At 38.7% G+C, this 24,106-nt stretch overlaps 1 protein-coding gene across 1 annotated transcript; it reads left to right on the forward strand.

Annotated features, from left to right (window-relative positions):
- The first annotated feature begins 37 nt into the window (after positions 1–37).
- LOC143293731 (formimidoyltransferase-cyclodeaminase-like) lies at positions 38–23,129 on the forward strand. Its single transcript, XM_076604934.1, has 14 exons — positions 38–188; positions 4,081–4,264; positions 6,503–6,631; positions 7,102–7,190; positions 7,715–7,888; positions 8,455–8,592; positions 10,172–10,303; positions 11,046–11,107; positions 11,746–11,872; positions 12,210–12,371; positions 14,383–14,426; positions 14,919–15,057; positions 15,503–15,598; positions 16,084–23,129. The coding sequence occupies exons 1-14, from the start codon at positions 135–137 to the stop codon at positions 16,168–16,170; spliced, it is 1,617 nt and encodes a 538-aa protein (XP_076461049.1). The 5' UTR covers positions 38–134; the 3' UTR covers positions 16,171–23,129.
- Positions 23,130–24,106: the final 977 nt, after the last annotated feature.

Raw genomic sequence — 24,106 nt, forward strand, 5'->3', positions numbered from 1 at the left:
CACACAAATCGATGTGTCATCAAAATCGCCAAGGGAGGTACTCAAAGCGTGATGACGTTTTCTTCCGCTGACTGAAGGGAAAATTCCGTGTGCAAGACGAGAGAAGTCTGCGCTCTGAAGAATTATTTTTCAAAATGCCACGAATAATCGAATGCGTTCCAAACTTTTCTGAAGGAAGAAACAAAGAGGTTGGTTATAATGAACATTCAAGTTTTATTTTGTTGCGCGAAAAGCTACATTGGTTGTGTTTTTTTTGGTTTTGTTTTCGAAATAAGTCTGTGGGTTTTGATACAAATCTGCTTCAAACTGTTCAGTTCTTGAATGTCTTTGAAAACCGGTCGTGGCTGGCCTTAGCAAGGGTCTGTGCCGGTTCATGCCTTATCATGACAACCACAGATAGTGTAGCCTCTGCCACTGATCCACAACGCAGAAGAAAGAAGACACTTTGTGTTAACTCAAAACGCTGCAGCTATTCATGGGAAAATTTGTGTATCAAATTTACTAAATCAAGTTGCGCAAGAAGCAGACGTTAAAATAATGTAATGGATTTATAAATGTTATTATTTGATTTATTCGTGATTTGCCTTTTTAAGATTGAGTGGAACATTATGTTTGTAAAGCTGTCGTCAACAGCTATCACTAGATAACAGGGAATGCTAATGTGTTGCTAACCAACAGGCAGCAGCACCAGAAAACATCAGTCAGCCTAAACATGATGTCCAAGACTGAAGACCTTGATAGTATCATAAGTATGCAGCACAGGCAAGTGAAGTAAATACCTTTTGATGGCAGTCACATTGATTTTCAGAATAGACTTCTACTGGTTACTAAATTACCTTTTTCTTTTTCATTCTGTTTTTTTTTCTCTTAGAGTTAGACTAAAAGTTAAAAAGTGAAAATGAAAGAAATTTCACTTAGGAGAAAATAATGTCTCTTGGGATAACATTTAGATTTTATCATGAGAATACCATCTGTGATATACAATTCTTGCTGTTCTTCCCTTTATGTGACCAATACAGTATGTACTAATGTAGTACTATGTACAACAACTTAACATACCTGTTGTCTGAAATTCTGTCATGAGTGGTGCACATGGGGTCATTTCATGTTTCCACAAGTAGATAGAATATATGATTCCACTGCATAAACTAGATTATGCATTGGAAAATTTATGTCTTCATCAAGTTCATAGAGAATGGAGATAGTATATATTTGTATACATCTACCCATATATATAAGTTACATACTTCAAACTTGTGAAGGATACAAAATATGTAGAAAATGTGAAAAATGCCAAAACTTGCATTGAACTCACTGTTCGGCCATTTTGTTATTAGAGAATATTATAGAATTGTGATGATGGAGTCTCCCATCGGACCAACGGATGATTAGGCAGGCAGGCTTATCTGTCGGTGTGTGTCCTCATATGGGAGAAGAGGCCGATTCTGGATGCGCAGCACTTCCCACATGTGTTGCAAGGGAAAACGTCTCCAGAAGTTGAGCCCTGCTTCCTTCGCTCACGCTTCTACTTAATGGCCAGTGTTCTCTAGTTTTCAAATGTCTTTATGCCATTAAAGCACAGCATCCTCCAGTGAGAGCGTCAAGGGCATCAGTTTCCCTGGAAGCAATGTCTGTGTCACAGGCTTTGAGGTTTGTCTTCAAGGTGTCCTTGAAGCGCTTGCAGGGTCATCCAAGTTCGCGGTGGCCTTCCTTCAGCTGGCCATACAAAAGCATCTTTGGGATCCTGCTGTCTGTCAGAATTGTATTAGCAGTATAAAGCTATATATATAAAAATTCACCTTTGATTTTTCAGATTTGAAAAAAAAGTGACTGCCGGTTGCTTGAAGTTTTGCACACACACATGTATATACACACACATTCACACACACACACACACACACACACACACACACACACACACACACACACACACACACACACACACACACACACACACACACACACACACACACAGATGCATATACGCATTCTCAGTTCTCACATGCACATGTATACGAACACACACACACACACACACACACACACACACATTTAGACTGGGGGGAAATGTAGGGCAAACTCTGTATCATATACACATTTGTTGCACATGAACTCACAGAACTAGAAGCACTTGACATATTCACATGTTTGAAGTTATAAGGGTTTTATTGACTCACTTGTGTAAACAAGTGAGTCTATGTTTTAACCCGGTGTTCGGTTGTCTGTGTGTGTGTGTGTGTCTGTGTGTCCGTGGTAAACTTTAACATTGACATTTTCTCTGCAACTACTTTGTCAGTTGACACCAAATTTGGCATAAAAATAGGAAAAATTCAGTTCTTTCCAGTCATCTTGTTTAAAGCAATATTGCGCCTCTGGGATGGGCACAAAAATTTTTTTTTCTATTTTTATGCCAAATTTGGTGTCAACTGACAAAGTAGTTGCAGAGAAAATGTCAATGTTAAAGTTTACCACGGACACACAGACACACACACACACACACACAGACAACCGAACACCGGGTTAAAACATAGACTCACTTGTTTACACAAGTGAGTCAAAAATTCAGTTCTTTCCAGTCATCTTGTTTAAAGCAATATTGCGCCTCTGGGATGGGCACAAAAAAATAAAGAATGAAGCCTAATTATATGCAAACTGCATTTACTGTTATATTTATATTTTTTGTATTCTCTAAACTTGGCACTTTGATCTGATATTCTGACCCAACAGCTAGAGCAGTCATTATTATCATTTTTTGTTCAAACAGGAACTTCTTTTCCTAAGCATGGAAGTTTTATTTATTTTGCAAACGTTTTGATGCAGATACTAAAAAAGGGAAATTACTCTGTAATGCTAGTGGAGTTAATTTGCTTTAAACTGATCTTTCTCATCTTAAACATTACATTTTGAAACAAGAGAGGCAAGGCCTTCAAGACTCACTTGTGATGCACTTTTTAAAAAAAATCCAAGCTTTTTATGTATTGAGTATAATTTCAAAATGTAATGTTTAAGATGAGAAACATCAGTTTAAAGCAAACTAAGTTCCCCAGCAGAGTAATTTCCCTTGTTTTAATGTCTCCACCAAAACGTTTGCAATAAATAAAACTTCCATGCTTAGCAAAGGAAGTTCCTGTTTGAACAAAAAATGATAATAATGACAGATCTTTTGTTGAGTCGAAAATCAGATCAAAGTGCCAAGTTTAGAGAATACAAAAAATATAAATATAACAGTAAATGCATTATACTCAATACATAAAAAGCTTGGATTTTTTTTTTAAAGTGTATCACAAGTGAGTCTTGAAGGCCTTGCCTTTCTTGTTATTGATATTATTATTATGTATTGGAACAGCTTCTGACATCTGGTTTTAGGTTGGCAAGGTAGTCTATATGGGCTTACCCACTCCTGTCCATTCTTAACAAAAATGTGTCACCTATTTAGATTGTGAAATTGCCCTAGATTTGGTCCAACTGAGATTATGACTTAGTGCAAAGCTTTGCAGAAACAGTGTCACTGCATCTTAACTTAAGATAACTAAAAATCTTGGCATGTTAGTCATAGCATGGAATGAAGACAACTGGAAAATTGGAAAAAAGAAACGAAAAAAGAAAAGATTTTTTCTAGTTTATTGGTGGAGTGCCTGCATATTATGTGATGCATTTGCCACATGTCAGTATGGAAGCATGCTTAGATGCATTATTGGTCTTTTGAAAAAGACTGAACTTAATTTTATGCATCACTTGCTGATTGCTGTTCACACTGATACTATCTCTTTCCATGCAGTGATCTGCAGAGAATAAAAGACCCTGCTGTGGTACGAGGAGAGAGTGGATTGTGCACCTATCCTCTGCTGTTATCCTACTCTGCCTCTTCACCTTCTACACCTACCCCTACTCAACCCCTACCCCCACCACTACTACCCCCTTTTTAACATTGTTATTTTAGACTTGGTGGAATATGACACACTTAGAAGTAACTTAGACACACTGACAGAAATGCATGTGTGTCTGAAGTGTAGTACACTTATTCATTTATATTTATTTACTTTTTACAATGATTTGACATGTAGTGATGTACTGATGTAGGTGATAGAATCCATCGCCAATGCCATCGCCCACACAGATGGCTGTAGCCTGCTGGATGTAGACCCTGGTCTGTCCACCAATCGCACTGTGTACACCTTTGTGGGAACCCCAGAGGCTGTCATGGAGGGAGCCATGAGTGCAGCAAGAGCCGCTTTTCAACTCATCGATATGAGGGCGCATCAGGGTAGGTTTGGGCGCTTGCATCCCAGATTATACCCTTCTTTGGAGAGAGATGATAAAGGACCAGTCATTTTAGAGTGAAAAAACATATGGGGTCATTATTTGTGATTAGTGATTATGTCCAAGCGTAAGTCTTGTGTTTTTTTGTGTTTTTTGTGTATTTTTTTATTTTTAAAACTGGCTTTCAATCATGATTCCATATTGAGACAGTACAATTGTCCAGAACCATTTCTGAGCAGACACACAAAGTACATAGATACACTCACACACACACTGGGACTCTTACACACACACTTAGCATACACACACACATGCATGACAATACAACTGTATAATACATAACATGCAGCACCAGAGCATGTTTCACGCAAGCATTATGGCTATTTCAAAATGTTCCTTGCCTTATGTCAGGTCAGAATCATTTCCATCAGGCTGATAGTGATAGAACAGTAGTAATCAGTGCAAAGCACGTTATTATCACATCCTTGTCCACACTTGCATACTTGCACACATGTACATGCGTGCACACGCACATACATATACTCTCTCTGTGTGTCTTTCTCCCCCTCTCTTGATATTGTTCTCCAGTGATATGCTTTTCACACTGGGAAAAATGCTTATTACTCCAGTTATAGTCTTTTTATAAGATTTTTTTTTTAAATTTCAGGCTTTAGTGTGTATGGATTCAAATACATTTCATACTTTGTATGAGAACTGTTAACAATTGTGCCGGGGCACCTGTTAAACAACATTAAATGATAAATTGCTGTAAACATCACTACATTTAATACAGACGGTTCTTTGTTTGCCCTTAGTGCAGAGCTGTAGTCTGCTCTTGGTCCTTTGCCAGCATGATACATGGACAGCCTCTTGACTTGCGTGAGTCATTGCATGTGTTAGATGCTTAATGAGAACACGGACATTCATATATGCCCCGGTATATATTGGAGAGTCTGATAATTTGATGTATAAGAAAGAAACTCTTCCATGCTTTTGTCTTGACAGTGTTTGAACATATTTATCAGAGGAGATTTGTGTTTGAACTTTCTAACAGGTCACTGGCTGCTGCATCGGTACCATGGAATTGTCAGTGTTGTTGTACAGAGCTAATATCAGTTTGATACAACAGACTGTCTTGCAATGTTGCATAGACTTTGCACAACTGCTAACAGCTATCCATCGGACAAGAGCTATTTGTTGGTTTAGTGGTTGCAGGAATAGCAGCAGCAGTAATAGGAGCAGTCGCAGTTAGTTCAGCAGTTGAGAGATCAGTGGAGATTCATCCATATTGAACTTTAAAAGGAAAAAAAAAATTTGCTGCCCCATTATCTGATCTGTTTTGGTAGTATTACTCCCACACCGCTCATCCTGAGTCCCCCATACACAGCAGCACTTGGGTTTGTTTTCTGTAGTGCCAATCCCACTGTGGGAAGTCTACATAGGGCTATCAAAAATAGGTTGCTAGGAGACCACACACCAAAGGAAACCCTGTACTGCTGCTGCTTAGTCACTTCAGTTGTGTTCACTTGTGCCTGTTCTGATTCATCACACACAGGACACTGCCTACTATTGGTACTAAGCCCTATACTGACTACAATGATCAGTTAGTTGGGGATTGAGACTGAGTGTCTCCCTGTGAATGGAGACCACCACCATGACCCTCCTTCGACAGAGCACTGCAAACCTGCTGACACCAAAAATATATGTGGGATATCGCCACAAGCAATGACATGGAGAGGAAATTGAAACTGATGTCACCATGACATGAAAGGCCACACAGTTGGGTAGTTCATATGTACCCCTCTGATGATGAGTGATCATCAGGACAATGACAAGACTGCTATGGAGGTCCATTTAGGTGTAGGACAACATGACAAGGCTGTACTCTCTGCTTTATTTCCTTCCTGGCATCAACCAGGCTTGCTGGATACAGCCATCTGCATTGTTTGGCCAGGAAATTTGACCATTTCCAAATGTGCATCCATGAAGCTTAAACTGTGTGGTCCTATCTTCCTAATACAGCACACTGTTTATGGATTACTGGGGCTAGGAGCTTGATCATGCCAAGCCTGAATGTGGCAGCTAGTTGTTAAGAGAAACAGCATTGAATGATGGATATCTGCCGAAAAGATAGAAATTACAACCCCCCCACCCCCCCCAAAAAAAACCAACCAAAAACAACAACCAACCAAACAAAAGGGGATCCTGTAAACAATGTTTTGTGCCTTTGGTGTTTGTGTAGGTGAGCACCCAAGGATGGGGGCCATGGACGTGTGCCCCTTTATTCCTGTCCAGAACACGACCATGGAGGACTGTGTGGCAATCGCCAAAGAGTTCGCTGAACGGCTTTCCATTGAGCTGGGGGTGCCAGGTATTGTGTTTTCAATTTTTGTCATGCTTTGTAAGTTTGTTGGGTTAGGCAGATGATTTTGTTGAGAAGTGTGTTTTTTTGTTGGGTTAGGCATGCGTGCCTCTGTGTGTGTGTGTGTGTGTGTGTGTGTGTAGTATATCTATGATATGATTTAATGTAATGAAATATGATATAATATGATATAATATAAAACAATACAATACAGTGTCATATAATATCATATACAATTTCATTTTCTGTGCTTCAAAGGGTTTATTGTCAGCTGCTGTGAATCATGTTTTAAACCTTAGTAAAGTTAGTTTTTGTTTATTTCATCAGTCATCACTTTCTTCATATGTTTATGCTTTTGTAAACCATGAGAGTGGTAAGAAACTTGAGGGAGAGCTCGACAGTACAAGATCTTCCTAGAGTTTCTTATGAGATGTATATACCTAGATACTGATGAAATTGAGACCAGGGGTGTGTTTCAGTGTACCTGTATGGAGAGGCGGCTATGGAAGAGAAGCGAAAAGCATTGCCCAGCGTGCGATCAGGGGAATATGAAGGACTGCCAGAAAAGGTCTGTCCCTCTTTTGTTTTCTTATGTTTTTTTTTGTCTTTCATTGTGTTCAGCAGAAATTGTGTGAACAGAATTTGATGAAGTGTTTATGATGAGAACTTGATGAGGACAGTATGAGAAATAAACTGGTAATTGAGATATATTCATGTGTTGTGTGTAGATGGGGACTTCAACCTGTGGGTGTGTGTGTGTTTGTGTCAAGTTTGTCTAAGGGCATAATGTCTGTGCATCTCTTTGTATGTGGTAGTGTTGTGTTATTCTATATAGAAGTGTATATATAGAAGTGTATATGTGTCCTTGTGCAGTGCATCACATGTGCATGTATGTGTGTGTGTGTGTGTGTGTGTGTGTGTGTGTGTGTGTGTGTGTGTGTGAGAACCACTGTGTGCATCAACTCTGAATCTGATGTAGGTATTTATTACTTAGATAAAAGCAAGCAGATGGGTTGCTTATTTGTTTGCATTCTCAAATGTATTTTATCTCTGTTTTTATCTGCCATTACACATGTTTATGTTGATGAACAGTTGCAAGACCCTGAGTGGAAGCCAGACTTTGGGCCAGCAGAGTTTATACCTCCATGGGGTGCCACTGCAGTGGGGGCCCGCAAATTCCTGATTGCCTACAACGTGAACTTGCTAGGAACCAAGGAACAGGCACACCACATTGCACTCAACATTCGTGAACAGGGCCCAGAAAAGGTGCTCTTCTGCGTTGTTTGGAGAGAGAGAGTGTGTGTGTTTGTGTGTGTGCATGATATCATTTGTGAAGTTTGGAGATTGTGTGTCTTTGTGTGTCTGTGTGCTTTCATACATCATCTTTGTAGGAAAATGGGGAAGCGGGTGGGACTGTGCAAGTGTGTGTGGTTGTGAGATTCTGTAGTTTTCAGATTCCTGTTATCACATATCCATGTTTATTTGTTTTTGCATTGTTTGTTTCATAGCTAACAAACCTGTTGACTTTTTATGTATGAATACTGCAAACACATTTACCTGTAGGCATTGTTTCACTTTCACTGTTTGCATGCAAAAGCTGACACATTAACCTGTTGGCATTTTGTGTGTAAATACTATAGTTAACTCCATTTGGCACTGTTTCTCTTTCAGTGTTTGTATCATCTTTCGCGTATAGATACTGTAGCTTTCATGTTTACCTCTTGGCTTTGTTTCTGTATTTTTACATGACAGCTGACATATTTATTTGCTTTATTGTCAGTTGTTTTTTTTTATGTCATAGCTGACACATTTACCTGCTGGCTCTTTTTCAGCCCACACGCCTGCCCAAGGTGCAAGGCATTGGCTGGTACCTGGAGGAAGCCAATATGGCACAGGTGTCTTTGAACTTGACCGACTATGAGGTGACTGGTATGCACACCGCTTACCAGGCCTGTTTGAAAAAGGCAGAGGTCAGGGCTTTCATCTTCCAGCTGTCCTTTTTTGTTTAGTCTGTATGTGTGTGTATGCATACATGCATGTTTTTGTGTGAACACACTATTTTGTTTTTCATTGAGGAAAGTTTTCAAACATGGTTTGTAAAGTTATGCACAAAAGAACAGTCATTGATTCATTCTCCACATAGTATATATGTTTTGAAAAGTTTTCCCCTGAATAGTGTCATAAATGCATATTTACACTAATTAGAAGGACATAGCCAATGCCATTGGTAACACACTCACACATACACACACACACACACGCACATGCACACACACACACACACATACACACACACACACAGAGCATAGACTGCAGAGCATATAAACTTGCACTTGGTTTAAGTATGAAAACATACTTTGATACAGTGCAACGAGGGTATTACCATTAGAGGATAAAAGTGGAACCAGCATGTAATAAATTTGTCATGAGAAGCTTAACTGTTAAAAATGATTTACAATTAAACATAACTTTCAAATATGATCTCATTTTTCAAAGAGAGGTAGATTTATAGCTTCTCATACCACATTAGGATCATACACATCAAATATTATAACAGATTCCAGCTTGAATAAAACCCTTTGTAGTGCTGAAAGGTCTGCAGTATCACTTATTCCAGTATGGGAACTCCAAAGAGCACAGTTTGATACAGATCATACTGATCTGACCAAAGATGACAACATGAATTTACTAAGGTCACATGTACAGATTCATTTGCAAGACAAAATACTCCAATCATCTAAAGATATTTAAAGACTTCAGTAGTAAAATAGAGCTGGTGCTGCTTTCATTATTCTAGACCTTAAGTTTTAAGATTCATTTCATCTTGACAATATACAGAGTATAACACACACACACACACACACACACACACACACACACACACACACACAGAATGACATACAAGCATACACACATAGTAACATTGAGTACCACAAGGATCTGTGTATTTTACTTGATTCGTTCTGTTTTCAGTCCTGAAAATGCCCTTTGCAGTTGGCTGGTCTATAAAGCAACGATGCATAGATAAATAAAGGGTTCAGAAACAGTTAAGGACCACTTGGGAACTCTGACAGTTTTCTTCTTTTGTGCATGGTGAAATGTTGCTGAATTTTTGGAAAAAAAAAAGTTGTGTATGTTGCCAGCTTAATGAGCACCGCTCATAACCAAAGGTACTTTTTTTTATTTTATATGCTCTTCCATTTTCTAATCACAGCTATCAATGATAAACCACTGTAATTTTTGGCTGAAACATCAGTTTTTCAAATGCATTTTTCAAGATGTTCATGGTGCACATGTGGCTAAAACAGCCGTTTGTGTATTTTGTGAAGGGCCATTGGTGGTAGTTCAGATGCAGCCTGCATAATTTGAATCAGTCACTTGATATTTTTAACATGCTTTTATGAAAATTGAAGGGGTCCTGTTATGAGGTGGGTCATTAACTTTACACAAGCGATGGCAGGTCCTTAACATTTTTTTAGAAGCCAGTAGTTTGCTCATGTTAGAAATGAAAGGAGTCATAAGTGACAAGGTCCATGGAACTGTGTGCAGGAGTTGAACCTGGCAGTGGTGGGGTCACAGATTGTGGGCATTGTGCCCCTGAAAGCGCTGATGGATGCTGCCGAGTTCTTCATGAAGGAAGACAACCTCTTTATTCTGGAGGAGGACCAGAAACTGAGGCTGGTCAGTCAGCATTGTCAGATGGATGTGTGTTTGTGCATGTGTGTGTGTGTGCATGCTTGCATCTCTTTGTTTGATGGGCTTATGAAAATGCATAGATGTGCGGTCCTGATGTTTTGAAAATAGGAAGCACGCAAATTATGTTCTTTGAGCGGGTCTATTGGACACTGGAGAAATTTCTGGTATGCACATATAAAAAGAAGAGAGAATTGTGTTTCAGAATCTTCATCTCAGGTCAAGGCTGTCTGCAACAAAGAAGAGTTGTTTCCTTTCACCACTTCTTGTCCCAAAACCTGGACACTTATGTGTTGCAGTGCAGATTTTGTAAGAATATGCAGCATTAGAGTGACACCCTAAAGGTAGTCTGGGACCTCATTGAATTATGGTAAAAGAGTCTCTGAAACCCACAAGATTTTTAACATGTCAGAAGCCCAGGTTTGAATGGCTGTGTCAAAGAGAACCACAAACTGGGTGGTCAGTCAGAAGTATCAGATGGATGTGTGTGTGTTTGGGGGGCAGTAAATATATTAAACTTATCACTCAGTAAGTCACTAAACTGATATTTTGTAAATATATTTACTTTTGTTCATGTGAATTAAATCTGATGGAACTGAAAGAAGAATAAGTTAAAATGAAACAATTTGTCATTATCTTTGATTGGGTAACGTTTTCTTGACAGAATCTTTACTGATCATTAAAAAAAACAAAAAAAACTTTTTTGTTTTTGTTTTTTGTTTTGATACAGGTCATCAACAAATTGGGGTTGAATTCACTGGGAGCCTTCAGTCCAAAGGAAAGAATCATAGAGTATGTAGCAAGTCTAACACTGCATTAGCATGTGTTTGCGTGTGCATGTGCATGTGTGTGTGCATAGAGGATATAATGCTGTGTTTGTTTCATGTGAAGGTCCATGTGGTATGTGACATGTGGTAGTGTCTGTGTGGTATATATGTGTGTTGATGTGTATAGAGTATAGAGTGCTGTGCTTGTGTCATATGGACATAGGTCCTTGTGGTTTTTGTGTGTGAATTGGTGTGATGGAGAATAGGGTCTGTGTGTCATGGAGCTGGGTCCTTGTTTGTGTGAGTGTTGGTGTGCATGGAGTGTTTGTTCTGCCCCCAGTGTTTGTGTCATGTGTATGTAACTGTGTGTGTTGGTGTGCATAAATTGTGTCATGTGTGTGCTATGGACAGGTGCACTGTGTGAAGTGTGGACAAGTGCATTGTAGGTGTGTGTTGTAGATAGGTACATTGTAGGTGTGTGTTGCGGGCACTGTGTGAGGTGTGGACAGGTGTACTGTTGGTGTGTGTTGTGAACAGGTACACTGTAAGCGTGAGGTGTGGACAGATACATTGTTTTGGACAGGCACATTATAGGTGCGTGTTGTGGACAGGTACACTGTGTGAGGTGTGGACAGGTGCACTGAAGGTGTGTGATGTGGACAGGTACATGATCCACACGGAGCAGGACGGACCCCTGGCCAGCATGGACCTGAAGGACTTTGTGCTGACTGTAGGATCCAGATCCCCCTCCCCAGGTGGAGGCTCTGTCGCCGCTCTCTGCTCTGCCATGGTAACTGCTTTGAGGGATTGTTGGATTTCGGAATTGTGTTTGTTTGGCTTATCTATCATCCTTTCAATATAATTGGTTTTATTGGACAATGTCAGTGAGTTGCAAAGGTGCTCGGGCATGAAAAGCGTTGTTTTCTGAACTCTTCTGTATTACATGATGAAGCTATGGACTTAAAATTATAGCTTCTCAAGACTTGGGACCACAACCAGTTACGCGCATTCAGAAATCGGCGTGCGCACACAAACACACACACACACACAAGCACACACAGACACACACACACACACACACACACACACACACACACACACACTTACATGGTGGTGTTTGTGGACAGGGGGCAGCCCTGGGCTCCATGGTGGGGTTCATGACGTATGGGAACCGCAAGTTCTACAGCCTGGACGGCAAGATGAGGGAACTGATCCCCCCACTGTACAAAGCCATGAAGGATCTCATCCCCTTTGTGGATGCTGATGCTGCTGCCTTCAGCGAGTACATGGTGAGATGTGTTCTTTGTATCTGCTGTTCTGGTCACTGAGTTATATGGAAAGCAGTTAAATAGTGAGCGGTGTTCTTTGTATCTGCTCTGTTCTAAGAAGGTTACTAAGATATGATAAGCTATGTTCTTTGTATCTGCTCTTTTCTGGTCTCTGAGTAATGAGCTGTGTTCTTTGTTCTATTCTGGTCATTGAGTTATACTGTCAGCTGTTCTTTGTTTAGAGAATATATGCTCTCTTCTGGTCACTTAGTTATATGATGAGCTGTGTTCTTTCTATCAGCTCTGTTCAGGTCACTGAGTTATATTGTGAGATGTTCGTTGTTTATCTCTGTTCTGGCCACTGAGTTATATGGTGAGCTGTGTTCTTTGTATCAGCTCTGTTCTAGTCAATGAGTTATATGGTGAGCTGTGTTCTTTGTTTAGCTCTGTTGTGGTCCCTGAGCTAAATGGTGAGATGTGTACTTTGTTCTGGTCTGGTCACTGAGTTATATGGTGAGCTGTGTTCTTTGTTTAGCTCTGTTCTGGTCACTAAGTTATATGGTGAGCTGTGTTCTTTGTTTTGTTCTGGTCACTGAGTTATATGGTGAGCTGTGTTCTTTATTTAGCTCTGTTCTGGTCACTGAGTTATATGGTGAGTTGTGTTCTTTGTTTAACTGTTCTGGTCACAGAGTTATATGAGGAGCTGTGTTCTTTGTTTAGCTCTGTTCTGGTCACTGAGTTATATAGTGAGCTGTGTTGTTTGTTCTGTTCTGGTCACTGAGTTATATGGTGAGCTGTGTTCTTTGTCTAGTTCTGTTGTGGTCACTGAGTTATATGGTGAGCTGTGTTCTTTGTATCTGGTCTTTTCTGGTCACTGAGTTATATGGTGAGCTGTGTTCTTTGTATCTGGTCTGTTCTGGTCACTGAGTTATATGGTGAGCTGTGTTCTTTGTATCTGGTCTTTTCTGGTCACTGAGTTATATGGTGAGCTGTGTTCTTTGTACCTGGTCTGTTCTGGTCACTGAGTTATATGGTGAGCTGTGTTCTTTGTATCTGGTCTGTTCTGGTCACTGAGTTATATAGTGAGCTGTGTTCTTTGTACCTGATCTTTTCAGGTCACTGAGTTATATGGTGAGCTGCGTTCTTTGTATCTGCTCTGCTCTGGTCACCAAGTTATTTGGTGAGCTTTGTTCTTTGTATCTAGTCTGTTTATATTCTGTGAAAACCAGCTAGTACACAGTAAGATGTGTTCTTTGTACCTGCTCTTTTCCAGTCACTGAGTTATATGTTGAGCTGTATTCTTTGTTTAGCTCTGTTCTGGTCACAGTTATATGGTGAACTGTATTCTTTTTTCTATTCTAGTCATTGAGTTAATGAGTTCTGTTCTTTGTATCTGGCCTGTTTATATTCTGTGACAATCAGCAATTACATTGTGAGCTGTGTTCTTTGTATCTCCTGTTTCGGTCACTTAGTTACATTGTGAGCTGTGTTCTTTGTTTAGCCCTGTTCTGGTCACTGAGGTATATGGTGAGCTGTGTGTTCTTTGTTCTTTTCTGGTCACTGAGTTAAGGTGAGCCGTGTTTTTTGTATCTGCTCTGTTCTGGTCACTGAGTTATATGGTGAGCTGTGTTCTTTGTTCTGTTCTGGTCATTGAAGTAATGTTGAGCTCAGTTATTTGCATCTGGTCTTTTTATATTCTGTGAAAATCTTAGTGTGATAGAATAGATGGTGTTTTAGTGTTATATTTTCTTTTCATGCAGCTATGTTGTTTTTCTTTGTGAAGATCCTGGTTGGATGTGAAGAAGTGGTGTTTATTAATGACGTTTTTTTTCTTTTTCATATAGTCATATTTATATTCTGTGAAAATTTTGGTTTGACATAGAGATGGTGTTTTAGTAGTGTCTTTTCCACACATATTGCCATGTTTATATTCTGTGAAGATCTGGATGGGACATAAAGAGATGATGTTCCAGTGGTGTCTTTTCTAGATCATATACATGTGGTGATGTTTATATTCTGTGGTGTGTTCCAGTTGGCCAGCAAGCTCCCACAGGACACTGAAGAAGAAATTAAACTGTGAGTGCTGCTGTATGTTTCTTCTTTCTCGCCTTTCCTCCTCTTCTGTTTCTTCAGCAGCTGTTATCAGTTACCTACTCTGAATGATCACTACTGTGTGATGCTCTGTCAGTTGCGAGAGGTTTGAATGATACAGGTAAAAATTACAGTTCACATTTGTGTTGAACTGTTGTTAAACTTTGGAACACATGTTTCTTGTTATTGATTTTTCCCTATAACTCTGACTGGTTCTCCTTCATAGAAATGTGTCTGCTGTATGTTAGCGTCATTACATAGCTAAGGACTTTTTTTGTATTTAAATGAAAAGAATTGTAAGAAAACTGTTTTCGTTGTCAGACCCCCTTTTCTTTTTTGTTGTTGAAATTCCTGCGGTCCAGGTTATGACAAATCTTTTGTGCATTGTTTTTATTAATTATATTTGTGAACAAGATCAGAATTATCATCATCTGGTTTCCCTGTATGAATAATAATGGAAGGTTATTGTTGTTCCAGTCGTGAGAAAGCCATGGAGAGTGGCCTGCTGACGGCAGTCCAGATCCCGCTATGTGTGGCGCGTGTTGTCAGCACTTTGTGGCCCGTAATGAAGGAACTCTCTACCGTCGGCAATATCAACTGCAAATCTGACCTGCAGGTACTCATTCACGCATGCACACATGCATGCACATATGCACTGTGTGTGCATGCTCACAAATGTGTTTACAAATGGGAGCATGCTTCACATGTACAAACAAGAGTGCACACACACAGACACTCTCAGAGATACAACAACACGCATGTATTCTACTTTTGTGTAAATTGCAGCAGCACACAAGGATGAATAAATGAACCACATCACAACAATTTCCTGTATTTTGTTTGTTTGTTTAACATTGGTGCTATTAAATCTCATTGACTCTCGTTGACTCATCAACAATCTTTTTCAGAATTTTGGCTTATGTCAGTGATTGTTTGGAATCACTCAAACTTGAAAGTTGTTATAACTTTGGCCTCAATTTCAAAAGAGGGATGAATTTATGTTGTTTACTGTTGCAGTTATGCATGTGTATGATTGACATATGAACTGCGGTGTTTGCTAGGTTGGGGCTCGAGTTCTGGAAACAGGTGTGTGGGGAGCATACTACAACGTCCTCACCAATCTGAAAGATGTGAAAGATGAAGATTTCAAAACCAAGGTAGATTTCTCCATGTCTCAAGATGTTTGTGTGAATTTGTGTGTGCATGTGTAATTTCGAATACGTGTATGTGAGTTTATTTAACTCAGCTAAGTTCTGAAATCATAAAATAACCAAAAAATGAAAGTGTGATCTTTAATGCAGTTGATAGGTATTCATAGATGCTTCATTTTATGTAATTTTGTTTATGAAGTCAACATATTCATGTGTGAGATAGCGAATACTTGTGCAGTGTGTGTATGTGTATTGGGATTGGGGTGGAGCGATAAGTTGCAATTTTGAAAGGGGGAAAAAATCGAAGTGAACTTGAAAATAGCTCAAACAAATTGTTGACTGTTGGGATGAGGATGGGGAATAAAACTAGAAGTTGGTTGTTGGAGACATGAGAATCGAAGGAGTGAAGGAAGACATACATGGTTACAAGTAAGCTATCTTACAACGGAAGTAGTGAAATATAATGTAAAGTGCTGTTTGGATTGTTGAAGGTAAGGGCTGAGATCGAGGAAGCGCTGAAAAACGCCCAGGAAGGGTGTGCCACTGTCCTGAAGATGCTGGAGGATAGGAAGGAGTGAGCTGCTCTTGCCAGTGGCAGAATTATCTTGCACCCTTCCTGAACATTTCTGTTTTCATGGATTTTTTTTTCCATTCTGGTTTGAGGGTCCATTAGTGATAAAATCAGTGGATTGTGATAACACCATTTTTATCTGAATTTATATATTGATTTCTGCTCAAGTTTTTTCCTATCTTGCATGAAGTGTAACTTTTTTTGATTGTTGATGTATTAGATGAATTGTTACCTGTTTGGTGGTTGCTTTATTTTTTGTGTGATTTTCTTACAACAGTTAATATGGACAATCTTAATGAATACAGTGTGATAAAAAGTGCTTTTGTATTTGGATGATTCCATGATTTATATTGATTTGTTATAAGTGTGTGTTGCAGTTTCTTAAAGGTCAAACAGCTAATTTCCTCCCCTTTCTCCCACACATTTTAATTTGACAAATTTAGAATGTGTTCACATATTCAGGCTTTAAAAAAAATTCATCTTGTTCCATTTTCTTGTTCCATTTGCTACAATTAACCAGCTATAATATTTTAAAGGTGCTTTAATTGTCACACATGTCCAAGTCCCCAGCTGAATATAATCCACAGTTCTTTACACACTTTGGATGTTTCATAGAAAGCTTTCTTGAGATTGACTCTGATATGTTTTCCTCCTTTCTCACACCTGTGCCATGGTCAGTTTCGTTTTACACTACCACTGTACTGAGGTAAATCTGTTCATCATAGTTGTTTGTTTGCTTTTACCTTCGAGGCAAGGTGAGAATGTTCAAACTGTCTCTCTGTGGGTAACAACTGTGTTATCACACCTTCAAGAGGATAAGTGGATGGTATGTGTGTGTGTGTTTTTTTGCTGTTTGTTTTTGGGAGGTGGGAGGGGGTTGGTCATTTTTCCCAAGTTTGTATGTGTCTGCTGATCTTTCAGTGGGTTGAAGCACATATTCGGCTCACTGCGGATTAAAAATTAAAAAAATCTTAATGCCTTACAAGTAAGAAGAGTTTATTGATAAATGTTGTCAAAAACTTGTTGTTTTATTCATGGTATGCATCTATTATCCGTCCAATGATAAGAGATTTACAGAAGTACCTCATGCTGCTGCTGAAAAAAAAGAAAGAAAATCACACACACACACTCACACACATATATATATATATATATACTGATTGTGGTAGCTACTGAGATGTATTCATTCCATTTTTTTTTTAAGACATTTGCACTCTTCGTGTAGTGCATGAACTGTCAGTTGTGCCTCCCACCACGGGCCAAGGGGGTGTGTCAAGCTGGTTTTTTAAATTCTTTAAAAAGATTTCTGTGCCCTATTGTGTCTTGATTTACCTGTACCAATACCATATCAGAAGGATGATTTCAGATCTGCAAAGCATGCGTAGGAATGTTCCTCATGAAAGAGACATGGTTCACACATGATACAGTTTGGCTGTCTGTTTAAAAACAATCTGTAAAGAGAACTCTGAGTCATTGTTGGTTCAGGTCTGCTGCTTCTCTGTTTTTATTCCCACTTAGGAATGTAAGTGGAAATGGCTGTCAGTAGCACATTTGACATAATCTTTCAGGCCTGTGGTTCTCTCAGTTTTTTTTTTCTTCTCTATTTCAGTTTTAGATGTTTTCATGTCCAAATGATATATGTACACCTACTCACGGACATGGTTGTGCTGACAAAGATTGCCAGTTTTTGTGGAATGGTCTTGCATTTGACCTGATTCTCTCACCCTTGTCTCTGGTTATCGCTGTTAGTCAAAATTCTGATTACCATGACTGTGAGAACTTTCAGTGAGTGCAGAACTAGTGCAGTGAGATTTCAAATTCACAGGAGGTTACAAGTGCACCCGAAAATGAAAAGGGATTTTTATTATTGGTTGGACAGTAAATTTGTTTATTTTTCTTTGAAGCAGTCTCTGCTTGTCATGAAAAATGAACAGAGCAGCTGGACATTTTTATCTGTGCAGTTGTGAGAGCAGGCCAAATGGTGGAACCAAAGTTTTTGTTTAGCTGCTGTTGGGTTTTGTTTCATATGAAAGTGTGGTGTTAGTGTTATGAGGCTCTTTGAATGCTTGTCCATGTGCTGGAGTTTAGCCATTGCTTCACTGTTTTGTGAACTGCTGAATTGGGGTGTATTGTTGATTCTGCCTGTGGGTGAAACACACATGCAGTCACACCCTCGCATGAATGCCTACTTGCATGCACACACTCACATACACACACAAACACATATCCGGTACTCACACACACTCTAGCACACACATTCATGCATGCTCATACATTCATGCACATCACACACAGTCACACTCATTGACACACTGTTTCCTTATATAAGAATCAACAGGTTTGATTTTTTGGGGGGTGGGGGGCATGGTGGGAGGGGGGAAGGGGTGGTGGTTGAAAAAAAACAACATTGAAATTAATTTTGATAATCTGAAATTTTACTTTTGGAGCATATTGCAAGGCCCTGGTTTCCCCATGTGGCACTTGCCATTTTTCTTGTTTTGTGTGTGTGCACATGTGCACTTATTAATGGGCATTTCTTTGTCTCCACATGCATGGATGTATATGTGCATTATGTGTCACATACACTGCATGTATGTAGAAATCTTTTCTGCTTCAGTAGTCTTGATTCCAAGAGATGCATTATTTATTTTTTTGTTAAATTGTAACGGTAGTTACAGAAATATTTAGAAAACGTGTTTATAAATATACACTTTATTTTCAAACCACTGTTTACCTTGATCATTTTGCGTATTATTTTCATACTGGTATGCAATTAAATGAAATAAAAGATCTGTTACTTTTGCTGCTAATGCTGCTCATTATGTTATTGTAAATGCAATTGCCTGTGCCAGCATTTATACATTTGTGTCTCAGGAGTGTGCTCAAGTCATGTCAGAGGTAATTTGAGAGACAGGCATAATTGTGGTGAGCAGCCATACACTGAAAGTAGCACATTTTGAATAAAGGACTGGACTCGCACTTACTTCACATACATTCCAGATTATGGTGCTAGCCCCAGTGCCCAGAATCTCATTTGTGCATACCCAGTGCAAAGATCGGGTGTGAGTAACAATTTAGCATGATTTGGATTCATTTCAATATTGTGAAACAGATTACTGCAGAAAATCTCTTGTGGTGGAAGGGTAGAGGTTATAACAGTGTAAAAGTTGAAGAAGAACAATGTTATATATTAATTCAGATCACAAGCATTAGGTTGGCCAGATGATTGAGATAAGTCACCTGATTGAGTTAGCCATTGCTAGAGGATTGAAAACTTGTGAACCACACATGTCAACAAAGAGCTCATTTTGTGTGTTGTGTTGTGTACATCAAAACACTAAACAATACCATCCATCCATAACTCGGTTCTTGCTGACAGAGTTATCATAAACATCCTCCCTATAACTTACAAATGTATATATGGTCTTCTGTCCAATTTACATCTTTTTGTTTTCCTGATGGAAATATGTTTATTAATACCAATTTTTATTCAGTTGCTGCTCCAGTTAAAAACCTTCCCTTGTTGCTCCCCACAATATGAACATCACTTGGTGACTACTTGTGGGTAAGGACTGGCCATAGCTATGTGCAGAAAGTGCAGGTGGTCAGAGTTCAGGTTCTCAACAGAGAAATGGAAAGTATTATTGCATACACTTGCTGAAATTTGTGTTCTCAGTACCCAGCATGATTCATATTGTACCAGTGTAATGCATGCAACTTATGTTTTTTGTTCTTGCTTTTTGTAGTGGTCAGTGCTGTTTCCATGTTTGTATGCGTCTTTTTTTTTCTTTATTTTATTGTCATAGTACTGTTACCACATGTTTTATTGCTCAGTCACATTGTGCTATCCAATTTGTTTTCCTATTTTTAGCGGTCAGTTTCTGTCTCCGGAAAATCTAGTCATTTTCTGTTGCATTTGGCTTTAAAGAAGAAAGTCCCAAACTGTATTGATAATGTAAGACATACTTATCTGATATATAAAGCATACCCACATCCGTACTGATATTTTAGACATATAATGCATATTGTACCCATGCAGTTTATGAAATTTACTGATATTTTAGACAGTGAATGATTTATTTATGATTTTTTAGTATTCACTATTTTGATATGTTTCTTTCAATATAAAAAGTATAGAAATAATGAAAATACTTACTATCAAAGTCATATTTATGAGAAAGACTTTTACCACAAGAAGCAAAAATATGTTTATCATATATATGTATTGTTTGTATTTTTCCCCTCTGTTTTTTTTAAAATACATGAATGTTTGTTTTGTTCCATTTGTTTGTGTTGATGTTTTTAGGTCACAGATGCTGCAAGGCACTGCCATCGTGTGTGCAGTTTCCCCATATAAACCTTCAGTTACAACAGTCCAGGAATGTAATCAAATATCAGTTTAAATTTTTGTGCTCAGAGACTTAAGTAGTAATCCTTGCACAGTAGTATGTCTGTGTAAACCAGTCATTGTGTATGAAAAACATTCACAGCATGTAATGAGAGTTGTGGTAAACCAGTCTACTTTGTATGAAATCCCCGAATGTTTGATTGTAAGTTTTATGGTGTTATCTTACACTTTCAGTTCTCCTTTTTGTTCTGATTTCTTTCTTTCATTTGTTGGTTTGTTTGATACTGTGTGATGAAGCTTTTATGATTACAGTTTTGATTGTGGATTTATATCTTGCTGTGTTTCTGTTGAATTCCACCATGTTTGTGGTTTACTTTCAGGTGTGTCATGTCTGTTACTTTACAGTGAATTTGATTAATTTTCTTTCCAGAGTTCAGTTGACAGATAAACTTAATGGTACATTACTTCATTGCATTTTTGTGGAAAAGAAGAACTTTGTCAGAAACAACACGCACACACACACACAAAACAAAAAACAAAAAAAAACTTGGTGAAATTTTTTCCAAAAGGGTCATCTACAAAAGGCAGATATTGATAAGTCAGTTTCAGGGATTGCGAAACTGGTGGTTTATTGCTGGCAAGGTAGCCGACAATGAACTGCTGTTTTTTTGCCAACGTTGAAAGGCTAAAGCAATGATTTGTAGCACTGTTTGAACAGAAATGCGTTTATTTAGAAGTTGGGATACGTATTCGCAAGTGAAATGTGCATACTTATCCATCTATGCTCTGTTATAGAATACAGATCACTTGAGTAACCCTGCTGAAAACTGAATTTAATATTGTCATAGACCTCATTGGGTCCTTTGTAGTTTTGGTGATTTTGATAGCTTGTTAAAGCCACATAGGCATGTCTGCTTTCATTCCAGAATAAACAATGAATAATTGAGTCCATCTGTGATTGTCATAGGCAATAGACATCACTGCAAGATGTGAGCATGTTTTGTTTTAAGGACTTAGCTTTTAATTCAACACCACATCAGTGTTGATCATAGACACAGTGTGAAACTATTCCAGTGACTGAAAAGGGTTGGCCTGTGTCATATAGGGACTTTTCCCCTCATCTTTGATATTTTCTTGTGGTTGTTAAAATAGTTGGTCAAGCTATTTTTGATTGATGCTGTTTGTTTTTAATAAGTAATGATCTGCATGCTGTTCAGTGTCTAAACTTGTACACTTTACTGTGTCTGCTTTAAAACTGCACTTATGCATTTTAGCCTGTATGATCTCACTGGTGGTTGGCATAATCCTCTATATGTCTGCTATTGTGTTGTATTTGCCTGGTCTTTTCTGAAAAAGCTGGTTTGGCTTTTGATATTTTTGATGTGGCATTGTGGTGTTTGAGTAACTAGGTGCCTTGCTTTGAGACCACGATGCAGGGGTCACTTCTTTGGCTTTCTCTACAGATGGTAGCGGTCATCTTTCTCTACTGCGTTGTTGTCTAGCTTTTAGTCTCAGGGTGTCAGGCTTTTGAATTTTTCTTCCTTTTCTGTCTTTTAAAAAATCAGTATTTTCTGGGTAGGATTGTCTGTTATTTCTCTGTGTGTGAGAGTTGAAATAGGCTAATGAGATACTTGGTGGTTGGATCAGGAATGGATTGGTTTGGGTGACACATGAAGAACAGAACATCCAGAACTGGCCAGATCCCATCATTTCATGTTAGGTGACTGGAGGTGTGAACTCACTCCCAGATCTGTCTGGTGAAACGTTTGCAGGTGAAAAGTTTGGAAGTGCTAGCAGTCATCCCGGTCACTGGGCAGCAACAAGAAATTAAAACAAGATGTTTCTTTTTTCAAGGCCAGTGGTCCTTCACAAGTCAGTCACACTGCTTGCTGGAAAAGGGAGATATTTACAGTGATGGCTTGATTGCAATATTTGAAAGTAACATTTTGTTTTCATCTCCAAGATGACTGATGAGTGTTTGATGATACACCCCAAATCTCTTGATTTTTGTTTGTCTTTTTTGTTTATGTATTTGCTGACTAGCTTGTTCAATTCTGAGTTCTCTTGGAAGTGTTTGTCATTGTTAATTTTTTGTCAATAATAACAGCTGAAAGTCAGTTTTTAAGCAGTTTCTAAGCCATGCAGTTTTTGCATATTATTAACAAAAATATGTTTATACATTTGCTCACTTGCTTTTTTCTAAGTACTGCATGGAATCTATCTTAGTGCAAACAGCTGCAACTCACTTGTAAGCCATGCATTGCACAAGGCATTTTGCAAGCAGCACAGTTATGTGTTGCAGTTTACAGTGTTGAGCTAATTTACCACCTTGGCCAGTGGCAGGTTATTTTAGACTGATGATGACGTCAATCTGAATGTTCCAGAGAAAAAAGATAAAAACAGCTCTCACATTTGTGCCCACATGTATAGTACTTAATTTGAATTATAAAAAAAAAATTTTTTTACAACAAATGTCACAATATCCTCACTTAATTTTGATAATATAACCATTTTCACTGCTTCTTCATGTTAGACACGGAGAGGCACTGATCCTATGCAGGCAGTAATGGAATTTGTATGATAAACTTACTATACAGAAAATAAAGCTTTTATCGTTTTGCATTTCTTTCAGTGCATTCTATTGTGAGGATTTTGTTTGTGTTGCGAGTGTGCGAAAGAGCCAGCAACTGTTGTCTGGCTGTTCTGAAGATATAAGAAATGAGTTGCACATGAATTGTTTTCAATTCATCTGTTGGTAAACAAAATATAGTGTACACACACACACACACACGCACACATGCACACGCACACACACACATTGAATATTAAATTACTTTGAACACTGATTTAATGTTCAGTGAGTGTGTGGACACATTACTACCCTGTATGAATGCACAGAAATGAGAATACACACAATTGTAGACCATCACAGTCTCAAATGGTAGAAATGATAACTGAAAACTCCCCACCTCACACCCTCCATCCCCCCCCACCAACTACCCTTCCCCATGCTTTCCCCTACCCTCCATTCTGTTCTCACCATTAATACCAATGCAAAAAGAAAATCACAAGCAGGCATCAAATTCAGGAGAGGAACACGAATGTGCAGAGGAAAACAACAACCTGATTTGAAGAGAGCGAAAAAAAAAAAAAGAGGTAAAACTGAAAGGGAGTCTTGATGACAATGATTATCCTGGTGTTTGGTACAGTTCAAACTGTTCCATTAAAAATTAAGGAGGGTGGATGTTTATCATGTGCTGGACTTGGTGCCATACACTGGCTGCATGGAACCAGGCACTTACGGTCACACTTTAACACATGCCAATCATTATAGGTCATTTGGATGGTGTCAATATGTTCATCTTGACTGGTGTCATCATACCCTTCTTGATGATGTGTCACTCTGGTGTGTCAGCATGCCCATTTTGAAGTGATGTTATTCTGATGATGTCATCATACCCTTCTTGGTGTGGTGTCATTTAGGTGGTGTCATGCCTTCTTGATGTGTCATTTGGGTGGTGTCGTGCCTTCTTGATGTGTCATTTGGGTGGTGTAATGCCTTCTTGATCTGGAGTCATTCTGTTGATCTTATCAT

This window comes from Babylonia areolata, chromosome 19, assembly GCF_041734735.1.
Source record: "Babylonia areolata isolate BAREFJ2019XMU chromosome 19, ASM4173473v1, whole genome shotgun sequence".
Classification (NCBI taxonomy): domain Eukaryota; kingdom Metazoa; phylum Mollusca; class Gastropoda; order Neogastropoda; family Buccinidae; genus Babylonia; species Babylonia areolata.